General features: G+C 37.0%; 1 protein-coding gene across 1 annotated transcript; it reads left to right on the plus strand.

Moving 5' to 3' along the window:
* The first annotated feature begins 14,797 nt into the window (after positions 1-14,797).
* LOC133091924 (phosducin-like protein 3) lies at positions 14,798-15,511 on the plus strand. Its single transcript, XM_061191103.1, has one exon. The coding sequence runs from the start codon at positions 14,798-14,800 to the stop codon at positions 15,509-15,511; it is 714 nt and encodes a 237-aa protein (XP_061047086.1).
* Positions 15,512-15,825: the final 314 nt, after the last annotated feature.

Below are 15,825 nucleotides of genomic sequence, written 5' to 3' on the forward strand. Positions count from 1 at the left end.
AACAATGCTTGGCCAACACATAGTAAACATTAAAAAAACATGAGGTATTATTCTTGCTTTATGAACTAGTAAAACACATTTTGTAGGAATGAAGGTATAACTTTCCTTTAATGAATGTGTTATGTAAAAATCTAAACATAAACATATAATTAAGGTTATGAGGATGGGATGGAGTGGGAGTAAATTGCTTATTTCTTTTACAAATAAATCTTTATTGGCAAAACTATTGAATTTAAGTTTCCTTTAGTTGGAGAGCATTTTTGGCAAGTCTCTTTGAGTGCATTCTTTATTTTTTTAGTAACATAACCCAAAATCTAGAAGTGATTTTAGAGTTTCTATTATCTGCTTTCAACTCCCAGAAATATTAGATATGCCTCACTCTACAGAAAAGTTAGTGTAACAAACTATTGAACCAATGAGTAATTATGTATTTTGGATATTAACCCCTTATCAGTCTTACCATTTGCAAATATTTTCTTTCACTCAGTAGGTTTTCTGTGAGTTTTGTTGTTGGTTACCTTTGCTGTGCAAAAGTTTAACTAGGTCCCATTTAAAAATTATTGCTTTTATTTTCTTTCCTTTAGGAGACAAGATCCAAAAAGAATATTGCTACAGTTTATGTCAAAGAGTCTTCCTTCTTGTTTTCTTCTAGGAATTTTATGGTTTCTGATACACTTAAATATTTACATTATTTTGAGTTTATTTTTATATATGGTGTTAGAGAGTGTTTTAATTTCATTCTTTTACATGTAGCTGTCCAGTTTTCCCAGCACCACTCTTTGAAGAGACTGTCTTTTCTCCATTGTATGTTCTTGCCTCCTTTGTCATAGATTAATTGACCATAGGTGTGTGGATTTATTTCTACACTCTCTATTCTGTTGCATCCATCTATGTGTTAGTTTTTGTACCAGTACAATACTGTTTTGATTACTGTAGCTTTGTAGAATAGTCTGAAGTCAGGGAGTGTAATTCCTCTAGCTCTGTTCTTCTTTCTCAAGATTGTTTTAGCTATGCAGGGTCTTTGTGTTTTCATACAAAATTTAACATTATTTGTTCTAGTTCTGTGAAAAATGCCTTTGGTATTTTGATAGAGATTTCATTGAACCTATAGATTGCCTTGGGTAGTATGATCATTTTAACAATATTAATTCTTCCAAGCCATGAACAGGGTATATCTTTCCATCTGTTTGTGTTATCTTCAATTTCTTTCATCAGTGAAAGAATAATTATAAATAAGGAAAAAACAGATGAGATAAATTTAATGTAACTTTGGTTTGGATACACCCTGTTGCTGGGAAATTAGGAGGAAGAGACGTTTCTTTATCTCTTTTGCAGCTCATTAAGATTTTAAGAGGGCATGTAGAATTTTAAAGAAATATTGGTATTTCTGTAAAATTAATCAGTCTATTATCAAGGGAGATGCTAAAATATTGATTCTCATCATTGTGAAGAAATTTATTATAAGTGTTTTCTCCAATAGGTAGACAAAAAGGTTAGATATTTTACTTTAAAGCCAACACTCCAAAATGTGGAAGCAAGGGTTAAGATTAAGATTCATAAAGCAATTGGTTAACGAGTGAAATGATTATGCCTTGCTCTTTGTATTTTAAAAATCTTTAATACTTTTAAGGTCAGATTTATTGAGGCATAAATTTCATATTATAAAACTTAATCTCTTTTAAGTGTACAGTTTAATGAGTTTTGTTTGTAATAGAGCAAATGGAAAGGGAAAAAAACCAAAAATGAGACACAGAGAGAGAAGAAACAGGAATTCATATCTGGTTGAATGTAGTAAACAGAAGAGGGAGAATCAGGGAAGAACTTCTGTGGCAGTATTGTAGTGGACTCTTCTTTTTAGGGAACTGTTTGGAAAATATGCATGTTTCTATATCAATATAGAGGCAGCTATTGTGGGACAGTCGCCTTGTCAGAATCTTCATTTTTGCCAAGATCTGAGATGGGATTCATACTTTCTCCATGTCATGGTTTGAAGGGAAAGAGGGGGGAGTGCTAGAGAGATAATCTTTTAAATTCCAAGATTCAGTAAGAAATAGCTTCCTGATTTACTGGATAAAGACAGTAATGGCACTTCATGTGTTCTGCTCTTTCTCCTGGCACTTGAAAGTACTCTGTGTGCAGTCAGGAACTGGCTGTCTTTGGCATATTTCTAACTTTGAATCTAGGACTGCATATGAGACTGAGTTTCATTTTTCTTACTTTTCAAATCAGGGTTATGTTTTTCAACGTCTACTTCAGGTTGCAAACACAGGAGACAAAATGTGGACATAACTGTGTTTATTCTTACTGGAGAATGAAGATTTGGTGCTTTTCCAACCTTACTTTCTCACGTGAGAAACAAATAGATTTTCAACAGTTTAAATGTCCTCTCTCTCCTCTGTTCTGCCCAGATTCTGTAGAACTTAAAGCTGAACTGCCTGTTAGAATGACTATGACCTGCTGCCAGTTTTCTGAGCATTGGTTTTGCTGTCTGGTGCATGGAATTTTCTCCTTAGATTTTGGAATTATAGCACTCTAGTAATGCCCTAGAGCATAGGCTTCCTGCAGCTTATCCATTTTGCCTCTTAGGTCCCTGTGCTTTGAGATACATTCATACACAATGAAGTAGTTTGCACATATCTTGTATTATCTTTCTGTTAGCTTGGAAAACACACACATTAGAGAAAAGCACCCTCACTGTAAGCTTTACAATTGTCAGCTCTGTTAGCATTGTATGCCCTGAGGACTGATCTGACCACAACCAGTATGCTGCTTGGGTTTGGCTTGGGGAACCATATCTGTGTTTTACCTTTTTAAATGAAGACTTGCAGTAAAAAATGTGGTTAGTCAATAATCTAAATACACCTGTTAGATAAGAATATATACACCAGAGTCTAAGGCAGTCATGGAGCTAAGTCTAGTTGCTTTTCTATACTGTTGAGAAATGTATAAAGAATGACTTTGGAAGTAGCCTCGCTAGGGACAAGTAACTTCAAATAATCATTAGAATAATACTCATCAAAACAAAGTAGGCCTTCTCCCTTGCATTTTCTCATAGAATTTAGTGAATAATAATAATAATAATATATGGTGGAAACAGTGTCCCCAGCTGAATGTTAAAATCTGTTGTTAATCTAGTGTATTTTAAAAATTGAGAAGAGGGCTGCAGCTGCCTGCTGTGTCTGCCAAGTGGTGTCCAGATACCATAGTGGATTTAGCCAATTTACAGAAAAACTCACCTGTAGGCCAGGTTTTTTCATGGACTCTTTCTTCTTATTTTTTCTGTTTCTCTCATTCCTCTTGATCTCTGGTCTCTCAATGTACCTCTGTACCTCTTTTTTCGTGTTGACCAATTCTTAAATCTCATTCCCTTTTTCCTAAGTGATAAAATGGTGGTGATTTTACCTGCCGTCATATAAAACTCTTTTGAGATATAATCTGTAGGTATTATTTATACATATTATGCTTGATATGTTTATTTGCCCATTTTGGTATTCATTTCAATTTGAGTTTTATGTCTTTGGATGAATGTAGGACATTCGAGTGCCATTTAGGGGCTTTTTCCTGAAACCCCGAAGCACCAGATTTCCTCCTATATAGGAGTGGCCATAGCAGTAGCAAGGTCTTTATTAATAAATAACTTACCACTAAAAATAACTTACTAGATTAAGCACTGAGGAAAATGGAAACTGACAAATTCGGTATCAAAATATAAATCTAACATAGGTATGTGTTTGTCATAACATCTGTATATGTTTGGAGGCTGACAAAAGAAGGTTGTTACCTAGAGATTATTGTGGTTATTTGACTTTAGCTGAGAATATTATTAGACTCTGTGAAGTACAGGTGTTATCAACTGTAAGCACTTGTAGACCCAGGAGCCGTGCCATTAGGTTTCAGTTGTCTAGGCATAGGAATAAATGTGAACTTCAAAGGAAACTTTCATGTGAAGAGGCAATTTGAGTGAACAGAAAAATAATGGACTGGAGAAGGCCGGGTTTAAGAAGGAACAGTAATACACCACCATTTCATCTTCCATGAGGGATCATTAGGAGATGTTAAGAAAAATGTGAAGTTCGAATTTCTGGGCACATGAATGTTGAGTACGATTTGCTGATTATAGATTCCGTTATTACTATCTTAATCAATGGGTAACTTGGATAGCCGTATATGTAGCCTTAACACTTATGAAGATATAAATACTTTTATTTTATTTTTACTTTTATTTATTTATTGAATTTTATTTTATTTACTTTTTTGTACAGCAGGTTCTTATTAGATACCCATTTTATACACATTAGTGTATACATGTCAATCCCAATCTGCCAATTCATCACACCACCACCACCCCCCAGCCCGCCCGCCACTTTCCCCCCTTGGTGTCCATACGTTTGTTCTCTACTTTTAAAGCTTAACATTTTTCTAGTAGATCTGGTAGACAATGGAATATATGTCTGTAGGACTGAACTTACAAAGTTGCTTAACTTATATGAGGGAGTAACTTAGGTGCTGAGAGAAGCTGGTTCACATTTTCCTTTCTTTTTCCTGTATTGTATATCAATATAGAGGGTACAGTTTACCACTCAATTAGGCACGGCCCCTCCCCAGTGGGTTTAACACTAAAAGTAAATGGGTTGCCAATCAGACTGGTGTTGTTCATTCACAAAAGGAAAATAATTTCAAATTGGAGCATGTGTCTGTGCAAACTCATGCTGCTGATAACATACAAAAAAAGAGGTTTAGTGCACACGTTTTTTATTGCCACACAGGGATACAAATGAGAAAATTAGGCTATAAGACATGATTAAAGTTTCAATATATGAGCATTTTTTAAAAAGTGTCCATGAAACAACATTCTGACATTTTTCCCTGGCTTTGCTGTCCTGTTGGGTAGCAACATGCTCTCCCTATAGCAAACAAGCTTGATGCTATTAGTGCCACAGGGCTCATCCCATGTGGTATAGATCTGTCTCATTTCTCTGAAATGTGCTCTCTTGCATTCCAAAATCCTTCCTTTGTTTCCTCTAAAGAAATCGTTTCTAATTTGAAAACCTTTGTAGATGGAATCCATATATCTTTTTACTATTGGTGGGTAAGGAGCTCTCTTCTTTGGATACTGGATAATAATAGATTTTGTGGGTATGACAGCAATATGGCCAGATTCTCTGTGAAAAGAATTGCTTTCATACTGTTCTTTGAAAGAAGAATAACAGCCTTTGTTATTGAAGGAATTGCTTCTTTTCATCAAAAATTCTGAAGTATCTAATTGACTCTGAGGATATTCCCTTTCTGTCCATGCTGAGATTCTGCCTCTAGCCCAGGTGTTGAAACTACACATGTCCACTACACCAGACCAGAAGCATTATTTTTCAAATAGTTTCTTACTTTTTAGCCTCAAAACTGAAGATATGACCACAAATAATAAAAACTCTTTGTGTAATAGTTTAAAAATGGAGAGGCATTTCTGGCTAAGATGGTATTCTACATTTTGAACATTTTTTTAAGGGGGGATGAGAAGCAGATTGTCATTGATTATTCATAATATGTTCTTAGAGAGGAGTTTAATAAGCACAGTGTTCTAGAAAACACAGCTTTGGAAGGGTCACATTGCCTGGCCACATGTTATATATTAAGGAGAATTAATGCGATTGGAGATAATTTCTGCTATGGTGTTACTGCTGCTTGTTAGTGCAAGAGCTGGAGGGTACGTGAACTAAATGTTCCTTAGTTCACAGGGTGGTGCATGATGCATTTTCTTGGCTCTCCCCAAAAAGCCATAAATTGATTGAATGAGCTGAAGAAGAAATCCAAAAGGATTTTCAGAGGGCAAGTACTCATTGGGGGCTATTCTTGACCAAATGGCTACTTGGCTGTGTTATCTGAACAACATCACATAATCTCTAATTGCTCCAGTTACTTCATAGGTCAAGTACAACCCAGTCTGTGTCTACATGACACCATTGCAACTATTTGAAATCAAAGCATTGTCTCAAAATGAACTCAACTGATTTTGTTTTTCCCTTGAGTTGACAGTTTTGTTTGGGTGTTGTATAGACAAAGCCTCAATAATCAGCAGTAAAACCTCAGCCATTTAAACTCTACTGATTCATAATTTGTGTTATTTTGACCTGGGTGGATCTAAAGTTTATCTTAGTACAATCTGTTAAGGACAATTAATAAAATTAATATGCTAGTAGTATAAACTAAATGAGACTGCAGAGGACATTGGATCAAGATGGAAAAATGAGCACATGCTCCTATTTTTCCTTCCACCTCAAATCCTTAAACAGAGAAAATATTTAAATATTTAAAAATAATAAGTCCATAATAACATTGTAAAATAAAGAGAATGACTATAATAAACATATGAAATCAGTTGACTGAGGAAACTATAGCCCTCCAAGTGCACAAGCGGATAGTGCAAAATATATGGGGAGCTCTCTAGGGGACCTCTACACTTTAGGGACATTGGATCCAAGGGGCAGAGAGGTCCCTGAGAAGAATCAAAGCAGTTGGTTGGGGTGTCAAACTGACACAAGCTGGTGAATTGCTCCACAACCAATTACAGAGTTCCAAGCCACTGATATTTTTTCTTGGCATAGTGAGTGTGAGGATTTGGGTCAGAGAAGAGGGCTGGTCCTTGGTGGCTTATGATACCCAGGTAGGCTAGAAAGCCCTTACTCCTGTAAAATGATTTGCTGGTACTCCCTGGTTGGGTAGCTTGTCCTACTCCTTTCCCATGGGGGAAGAACCACAGTAAATATGCAGTCGTAAGCATACAACGAAATCATCAGGCATTAGTGACAGTGAACTGAATAAACATAACACCTGAAAAAAGAAAGCCAATGAAGCATGCAGGAAAAGGCTTTGAATAAGTATAAATAATATTCCCAGTGGGATGAGAGACTATATCTTGGAGATAAAAAGACATCTTGGAGATAAAAAACAATATAATTGAATAATAATTGAGAACTTCCCTGGTGGCACAGTGGTTAAGAATCCGCCTGCCAATGCAGGGGACACAGGTTCGAGCCCTGGTCTGGGAAGATACTACATGCCACGGAGCAACTAAGCCCGTGCACCACAACTACTGAGCCTGTGCTCTAGAGCCCGTGAGCCATAACTACTGAGCCTGTGTGCCACAACTACTGAAGCCTGCATGCCTAGAGCCCATGCTCTGCAACGAAGAGTAGCCCCCGTTCACTACAACTAGAGAAAGCCCACATGCAGCTATGAAAACCCAATGCAGACAAAAATAAATAAATAAATAAATTTATTTTTAAAAAAAGAAAAACAATTGAATAAACTTAATAGCAGGTATATATAACACAGGCATGAATTAATGAGCTGCAAGATTAAGCAAAAATAATTCTAGAATATAGCATAAAATAACAAATAGATGGAATCTATGAAAGAAAAGTTAAGAGGTAAGCTGAAGTTTAAATATCAGTGTTATAGAAGTTTCTAAGAATGAAAAATAATCGAAGGAATGATAGAAAAAAAATTTCTAGAGATCAAGATAGACATGAGCCTTCAGTTGGCCTGTGAGTGCCGAGCTAGGTGAATGAAAAAAGACCCACGTGCAAATAGATATATTGTGGTGAAATTTCAAAACTAAGGAAAAAGATACAATTCTAAAGATTCAGAGAGTAAAAAACTATATTTCTTACGAGAAATGGAAATCAGATTAACATTAGACTTCTCATTGGCAACGTTGGAGGCTAGAAGGAAGCGAAGAAATACCTTTAGAGTTTATAGGGAAAATAATTTTAGATTCATAATTCTATATATCCTTAAGCTAGTTTACAATTTACAGGGATAGGAATTTGAGATTTATATATTTTTAAGATTTACAAAGCCTCAGAATGTTTACTAACCACAGAAACATTCTAAAAGAAGTACTAAAAGGTTAAGCAAAGTGAAAGAAAAACAATACAAGGGAATAATGTGGAGTACAAGAAATAATGATGATAATTGTAGTCATAATTACTTAAACAAGGACTTGTTTGGCACATACTATTTTTCAGGTACTGTGTTAGGAGCTATTCATTGATAGAATGTTTGAACATTCACGTTACAAATGTAAGAAGAAATATTGGAAGACCGAACATAATATGTATGTCTCTCAAATCACTAAAGGAAAAGAATGAAATGAGAAAATTTAACCAATTCTACAAGAGCAAGAAAGGTACATGAGAAGCAAACAGAGGCATGACTTATTAAAAAAAAAAAGATAGAAGGAACAAGGCCAAATATATTAAAACATATAGTCATAATCACATTAAAGTTATAATCATATTAAAAGATTACATTCTCCCAGTGAAAGGTAAGGATTCAGATTAGTTTTGAAAAAGAGAGGTCAGGTTACTTGATACATCTGACTTAAACCTTGCTAGCTTCATTTGTGTACTTCAGCTATTTCCTTCCCTCTGAATACACCACTCACATCTATATGAAATCATGGCCACTGCCTTTGTGGAGTCTAGAGAAAGAGTCATATCTCAAAAAGAATTTTGCCAGATGGAGTTGAGTGCAGTCTGATAGGTCAAGACCAAGAGACGAAAAAAGTTTTTGAGAGAGCTGCAAAGTATCATTAGCATGGATTAAAAGAGAGAGTGACAGTTTAAGACTTAGAAAGACCTTTTGATCCTCTAGCTTTCTACAGACAGGAAACCGGTGGAGAAAGAGACTTATCAACCAATGATGGCATATTCTCCAATGCCCTCTTCATATACGGCCAAAGAAGAGGGAGAACATCCCAAAGAATGGAGCTAGTAGCCAAGGAAAACAATGGACTGGAAAGTTTCTCCTAAGAAACAGGATTTGGGCCTAATTGAGAGATTTTCTATCCCACGGTAGGGCGTTCTGTCCAGAGTGATTTAGAATAGCTATAGACCCGTGACTGCTATTGCCTTTCATTCTTCCCCTTTTGAAATGGTGGTGCTTATTGCAGTTATCCTGTCTCTATCCCACCATTTATGATGGCTGTATGGAAGGGTGGGGGGCAAATAACTTATCTTTATAGCTTCACGGTTGTTTAGATCAAGAGCAACTACACATGGATCCAATCTAGATCATAAGTTCTGGGACTTCATGCCTAATGTTGTTATCAAGACATTTTGGGATGTCTTGGAGGGGTGAGTTTTTCCTGTAGGAGAGAGTGAATATTTTTAATCAAGTGGGTGGGCTGCGGTTAAGTTGGATCATTGTTTTCAATTTTCAGTCTTTCTCTGTACCATGCTACCTTGCAGTACCTCCCTGTGGAGTAGTCATTGAATTTGGACTTAGTCACAGAAGATGCTTTTTAGTGGTGTGGTACAAGCGGAGGGTTTAAATTTACTTGTATTGTTTTGATAGCTTCTTGTGTTTCTACCATGTGCTATGAGAATAAGGTACCTCAAGTAGGTACTGATTCTAGAATGAGACTTGTAGAATGTTCTTTGAACCCAACCCACAATCTTGTGGGTCAAGAATACCCCAACAAAGAACAGAGAGCTACAGCCAACCTTCAGACCCATGAGTGAGAAATGAGAACTTGTTGTTAGAAGGTGCTGAGTTTTGGAGTTGATTACTATGCAGTATTATTGCACCAGAGATCGAATACAATGGGAATTGGTAGAAAGAGTAATTAACAGATGTATCTGTTAAGATGGGCTAGGTTATACCGTGGCAACAAACAGTCACACTGTCTCAGTGCCTTAGAACCACAAAGGTTTTTATGTGACTCATGCTGCATGTCCATTGAGGGTTGGCTGTGGCTCTAATTGAGGACCCAGGCGGATGGATCAGCTACAGTCTAGAACACTGGTGGTCTTATGGCTAAGGGGGAAAATGAGGATGAAAAAGCATATGCTGATTCTCAAAGCTTCCAGCCAAAAGTAACCAATGACAATTCTGTTCACATTTCATTGCCTTAGGAAAGAACATAGCTACTCCTGAGGTCAATAGGGTAGAATTGTATAATCTTCCCCTGCCCCCCCCCCCCCCCCGCGCCTTGGGAAGATCAGATGTAACAGGTTAATAACAAGTTAAAAAGAACAAAACCAAATTGCTATGCTAAATGCATTCTAAATCGCCTCTGCATAGATTCTGTCAGTTGGCATAAAAATATGTCAATTATTATCGTGATTACAAGAGAAAAAAATTCTTACAGTAAAGTAACTTCAACTTCCTTCATGTAATTGCAACATATATTGTGGCATGTTCTACATTATGTTGAAGTTTGGGGACTGAAAGTAAAACCCTCAGTATACCCGTTCGGTCTTTAAAAGCTTTCTGAATTTTCAGGAGCTATCAATTGCATGCTTTTTATGGTAGAAAGAGTACTGGTTTTTGAGTATTCAAATTCTGCTTTTTTTTCCTTGTTTGAATCCTTCGAATCTGTCTGCATAACAGTAAAACTGGGGAGAATAATACCTCTACTTTCTTGCATATCTGTAAGGATGAAAAAGGCTTTACTTAAAAGGTCTGAATATTGGTGTGCTCAGTAAATGATAACTGCTGCTGTTGTTGCTTTTCTTGGTGGTATTGTTCCTATCCAGGAAATTCATACTTGGTTATTTTATACATATATATATATATATAAATATTTATGCCATTCAAGTAGACGACAGTAACATGAATCTTCTTTAGTATAGTGGTACTCAAGGCCCAAATAATTGCAGCCAGACCCTTGAGGTTTTGAACTGTTAGTCTATTTATTGTTGGGGAAAAAGGAAGAAATTTAAGATACTTTTCTATAAGAATAATTCTTATGGAGATAATCATTTGAAGACTACATTATCATTGTTGATGAGAACTAGAGGAACTTGAGTTATATTTTTAAAAATCTATAGAACAGACATTTAAGATATATTTGAACCAGTCATGAAGTTGTATTATCATGATGATCCAGCATCATTCCAAGGAGTGTACTCAGATACATATCCCTGAAAAGGCAGCATGTACTGTTTTCACAGCTGGCATATGTAAAACTTTGTCAGATTCCTTAACAATGTTGTTTCTTCTCTTTTTTCTATAATTTGACCTCTAGGCAAGATAAACTATGGAGCTCAAAATCCAGAAAGTTTTTGCTCAGAAGAAACCCTGGAAAGCCCAGCATGCTGATTGTGTCTTCTCTTTTGAACTCAGGGGGAATTCACATGGACAATGTAGTGTGAAAAGAAAACTCTTTTTTAGGGAGGCAGAAGATTTGCCTGAGATTCAGGAAGCTTTGCTCCTTGGAATGTGACATGATAAGAGCTGGGTCACCTCTGGAAAGGCTTCTCATGAAATCAGCCAATCATGTACTACTCAGCACTGTGCTAGGAGCAGTGGGGTGTACAGAAGCGTGAGACTTCATGGATTCCATCTTTAAGTAGCTTCCAATAGAGATGAAAAGTTAGAATAATAAATATTTATGCAAAACTCTAATGTAATACTGTGTCAAATTGAGCAAATGTGCTATAAAAATTCAGAGAAGCGTACAGTGAAGGCTTGGAAGAGAAGTGAAGTGTCAAGTTAACCTTGGACAATCCATAATGTTCCAAGTTATGGGAAGATCATGGGCAATGATAGGGAGGTGGGGAATAGCCTGCTTGGTGAAAAAGTGAGAAAATCAGGGTAAATAGAAAAGAGGGCTGAGAACCTGCGGTAATTCATCTGGATAGTATGTCTTGAGAGTCACAATGTTTCGGAATTGAGATAGAGAAACTTAAGGAGAGAAGGTGGAGTGAAAAGTGCAATGGTGTTGAAGTCAGGAAACCTAGGATCAAATTTTTGTTTTGCTTCCAAGTAGCTTAATAAATAGGAATATATGATCTTTATTGTCATGGATCTCAAGACTGGTGGCAAACACATATATTAAAATAACACATTCTTGGACAAATACATATTTAAAATTATGATGAAATCTGAGGGACAAAAAGGTGAGTTTGAGTCACAGTGCACAGAGAGGGACAGTGTGAGCCTGAGGAAGTAGGTCTTGGACCTAAATCATGTTACATATAGTGGATTTCATGCTAAGAGTCATGGAAAAGTCATTTTATTAAGCTAGCAATGGGTGATCTGATTAGGTTTGCAATTTTTGTTGTTGTTATTAAAGTTTTATTTATTTATTGTTTAGAGACATTTTAGGTTCACAGCAAAGTTGAGCAGAAGGTACAGAGATTTCCTATGTATCCCCGGCTGCTACAGCAGTGGGTGTATGTATAGCTTCCCATATTATCAACATTCCCCCTCCAGAGTGGTACATTTGTTGTGATTGATGAACCTACATTAACACATTATATTCACCGTAAGTCCATAGTTAACATTAAGGTTCACTCTTGGTGTTGTAGGTTTTATGGGTTTGGACAAATGTATAATGACATGTATACAACATTATGTTATCATACAGAGTATTTTCACTGCCCTAAAAATTCTTTGTGTTCTACCTATTCTTCTTTCCCCCACCCCTAACCCCTGACACCCACTGATATTTTTACTGTCTATATAGTTTTGCCTTTTCAGAATGTCATGTAGTTGGAATCATATAGTATGCAGCATTTTCAGATTGGCCTCTTTCACTTAGTAATGTGTGCGTTTAAAGTTTTTTCATGTCTTCCCATGACTTGATAGCTCATTTCTTTTTAAAGCTGAATAATATTCCATTGTCCGGATGTACCACAGTTTATTTATCCATTCAGATGAAGGACATCTTGATTGCTTCCAAGTTTTGGCAATTATGAATAAAGCTGCTGTGAACATCCATGTGCAGTTTTTGTGTGGACATGTTTTCAACTTCTTTGGATAAATACCAAGGAGCTGGATTGTATGATAAGAGTATGTTTAGTTTTGTAAGAAACTGCCAAACTTATTTCTAAAGTTTTTGTACTATTTTGTGTTCCCACGAGCAGTGAATGAGAGGTCTTGCATCACATCCTCCCCAGCATTTGGTGTTGTCATTGTTTTGGGTTTTGGTCTTTCTAATAGTTGTGTGGTGGTATCTCGTTGTTTTAATTTGCCTTTCCCTGATGACAGATGATGTCGAGCATCTTTTTATATGCTGATTTGCCATCTTTATATCTTCTTTGGTGAGGTATCTGTTCAGGATTTTGGTCCATGTTTAAATCAGGTTGTTTGTTTTATTTTTGTTGAATTTTAAGAGTTCCTTTTGAGTTAAGAGTTATTTGGGATGATTGTCCTTTATAAGATGTCTTTTGCAAAATATTTTCTCCCAGTCTATGTCTTGTCTTCTCATTTTTTTTTTTTTTTGCAGTATCTCTTATAGAACCAAAGTTTTAAATTTTAATAAAGTCCAGCTTATCAATTATTTCTTTCATGATCATGCCTTTGGCATTTATTAGGTTTGCATTTTTGAAAGAGCACTCTGGTTGCAAGGTGAAGAAAAGTTTGGAGGGAGATAAAACTGGATGCAGGAAGTGGTTGGAATGCCACTATAGGTATGTAGGGGGTTACACAGAAAGGCAGAGCATAGCCTCTACTTGATCCTACTTTCCTGGTGACCAAGGAGAGTGTGAATTAACCTGCAGGCCACTAAGGAAATATCAGATTGCCCTGTGGAATTGTTTAGTACAAAAGGCATCTTAACATTATTTGGGGAAAAAAACCCACTTTTATGCTAATCAGGTATTATTTGCCTACATGAATCACTAACTCTATTCCTGTTTTCCTCTCCAGAAGCTTCAGCAAATGAACAGAAACTCTTCTGACTCAATCTTTTCTTTCTTTATTTCCTTGGAATATTGTCATTTTTCTAAAATATACCAAAATTAAAATAAACATGCTGGTATGAATAAAGAAGCAGACTTCCAAAGTAGGATTAGGAGACACATTAAATCTCACATTTAAAAAATAGAGGTTCATTATCTTCAAACATGCTCTGCCTAACTCACATGTGGTACCAGGAAATTCTTTGCTGGTTGTCCCATCACGTGCGCTTCAGCCTTGGTGGACACACACCAGACACACATGACTCTTGAATCATGGAGTAATCCGAGAGGCCCATGAGGTCATTTTGAGCTTTCTGCTGCCAGGGTTGCACTGTTCTTTACCAAAGAGCTATAAGCCCGAGGCCTACTTGAGATTTAAACAGTTCTTTCTAAACTACTCTACCCTTCTTCTTTTAGGCTCACTCTTTATCCTAATTGAGGTTCGTGAAATCTTTTTTTTTTCATTCTTCATTCTTTTAAGTTTCTTCATTTTCAGTTTTCTTTTTCCTACTCCTTATGTGGAGTTTAATCTCATCCTTTTATATTCTGGTATGGCTGAAGCTTAGGCAAAAACAAGCTATTGATATTTTCAGCAAAGCATGTCTGGGGAGTTTGCCTTTGAAATGTTCCATTTGCTAGGTGATCTTAGAATGCGGTCATTGGACTGGTATATTACACTAGGTAGTCCTTCAGGGCCAGTCAGAAGCGTTCTGTGTCACTGCTATCCACCTACACATCCGGAACCAGACTACTTAGTCACATTCCTTCCTCTGCAAGTCGTCTCCTGGAACTACTCTTTGGAAAACTGTTGTCATGGGTAGCCAAACTAAAGCTATTTATAAAGTGGGGCCCATGTCTCTATTTTCATGTTAAGTGGAAAACACCTCACACTTCAAAAATCTACAGCTTCATCCTGCCCAACTTGATTTGCTTGGATGACTCTTACATTAGATCCAAAAGAGCTATGTCTCTTGGAATAAAAATTCACCAGGGTGTGTACAATAAAAAGATCACTGGGAAGAAGCGGGTCGGCGGCTGCACGCATGCGCGGAGGAGAGCCGAGGGGAGGAGTGGCGGCCGCCGGCCGGGCTCGAGCGACTCGTGAGAAAATGCAGGACTCCAACGCAGACACCGAGTGGAAAGACATCTTACTCAAAAGAGGCATCTTGCCCTCCAAGGGAAGCTTGAAAGATCTGGAGAAGGAGGCAGAAGAGCGGGTCCTTCAGCAGTCCATTGTGAAAACGTATGAAGACATGACTTTGGAAGAATTGGAGGATAACGAAGAGGAATTTAGTGAGGAAGATGAACGTGCGATTGAAATGTACAGGCAGCAGAGACTGGCCGGGTGGAAAGCAACCCAACTGAAGAATAAATTTGGAGAAGTTTTGGAAATCTCAGGAAAGGATTATGTTCAAGAAGTTAACAAAGCCAGTGAGGGCTTGTGGGTCATCCTGCACCTTTACAAACAAGGGATTCCCCTCTGTTCTCTGATAAATCAGCACTTCAGTGGACTTGCCAGGAAGTTTCCTGATGTCAAATTTATCAAAGCCATTTCAACAACCTGCATACCCAGTTATCCTGATAGGAATCTGCCCACGACATTTGTGTACCTTGAAGGTGATATCAAGGCTGAATTTATTGGACCTCTGGTGTTTGGTGGCATGAACCTGACAATGGACGAGTTGGAGAGGAAATTGTCTGAGTCTGGAGCAATCAAGACAAGCCTGGAGGAAAACCCTAAGAAACCCATAGAAGATGTGCTGCTTTCCTCCGTGCAATACTCTATCCCCACCAGGAGGAACAGTGATTCCGAGGATGACTAAGGCTGTGGCCCTGGTAACCTGCTGAACTTTCTTGATGTGACACATCGTCTGAATTTTTTTTGAAAGGAAAAAGTAGGAATGTATACTTTGGTTTTAGCCTTTTATAATTATGTTTCAAATCTGATAGCTCTCAGAAATCATTGCTGGGAATCCTTTTAAATTTCTTGGAACTCTCTTTTTAAATTAATAATATTTCTTTAAGAAAAAATAAAAGCCAGATATTAGTTAAAAAAAAAAAATAAGATCATTGATGTGATGCTTATTGGTTTGTAAATCTGCCAGAATGTAAAGAATGCGATGCTTCTTTCATATCC

This window comes from Eubalaena glacialis, chromosome 5 (genome assembly GCF_028564815.1).
Source record: "Eubalaena glacialis isolate mEubGla1 chromosome 5, mEubGla1.1.hap2.+ XY, whole genome shotgun sequence".
Classification (NCBI taxonomy): Eukaryota; Metazoa; Chordata; class Mammalia; order Artiodactyla; family Balaenidae; genus Eubalaena; species Eubalaena glacialis.

Excerpts from the sequence above, each read along its gene's own strand:
- LOC133091924 (XM_061191103.1), top strand. The coding sequence starts at position 14,798 with ATGCAGGACTCCAACGCAGACACCGAGTGGAAAGACATCTTACTCAAA.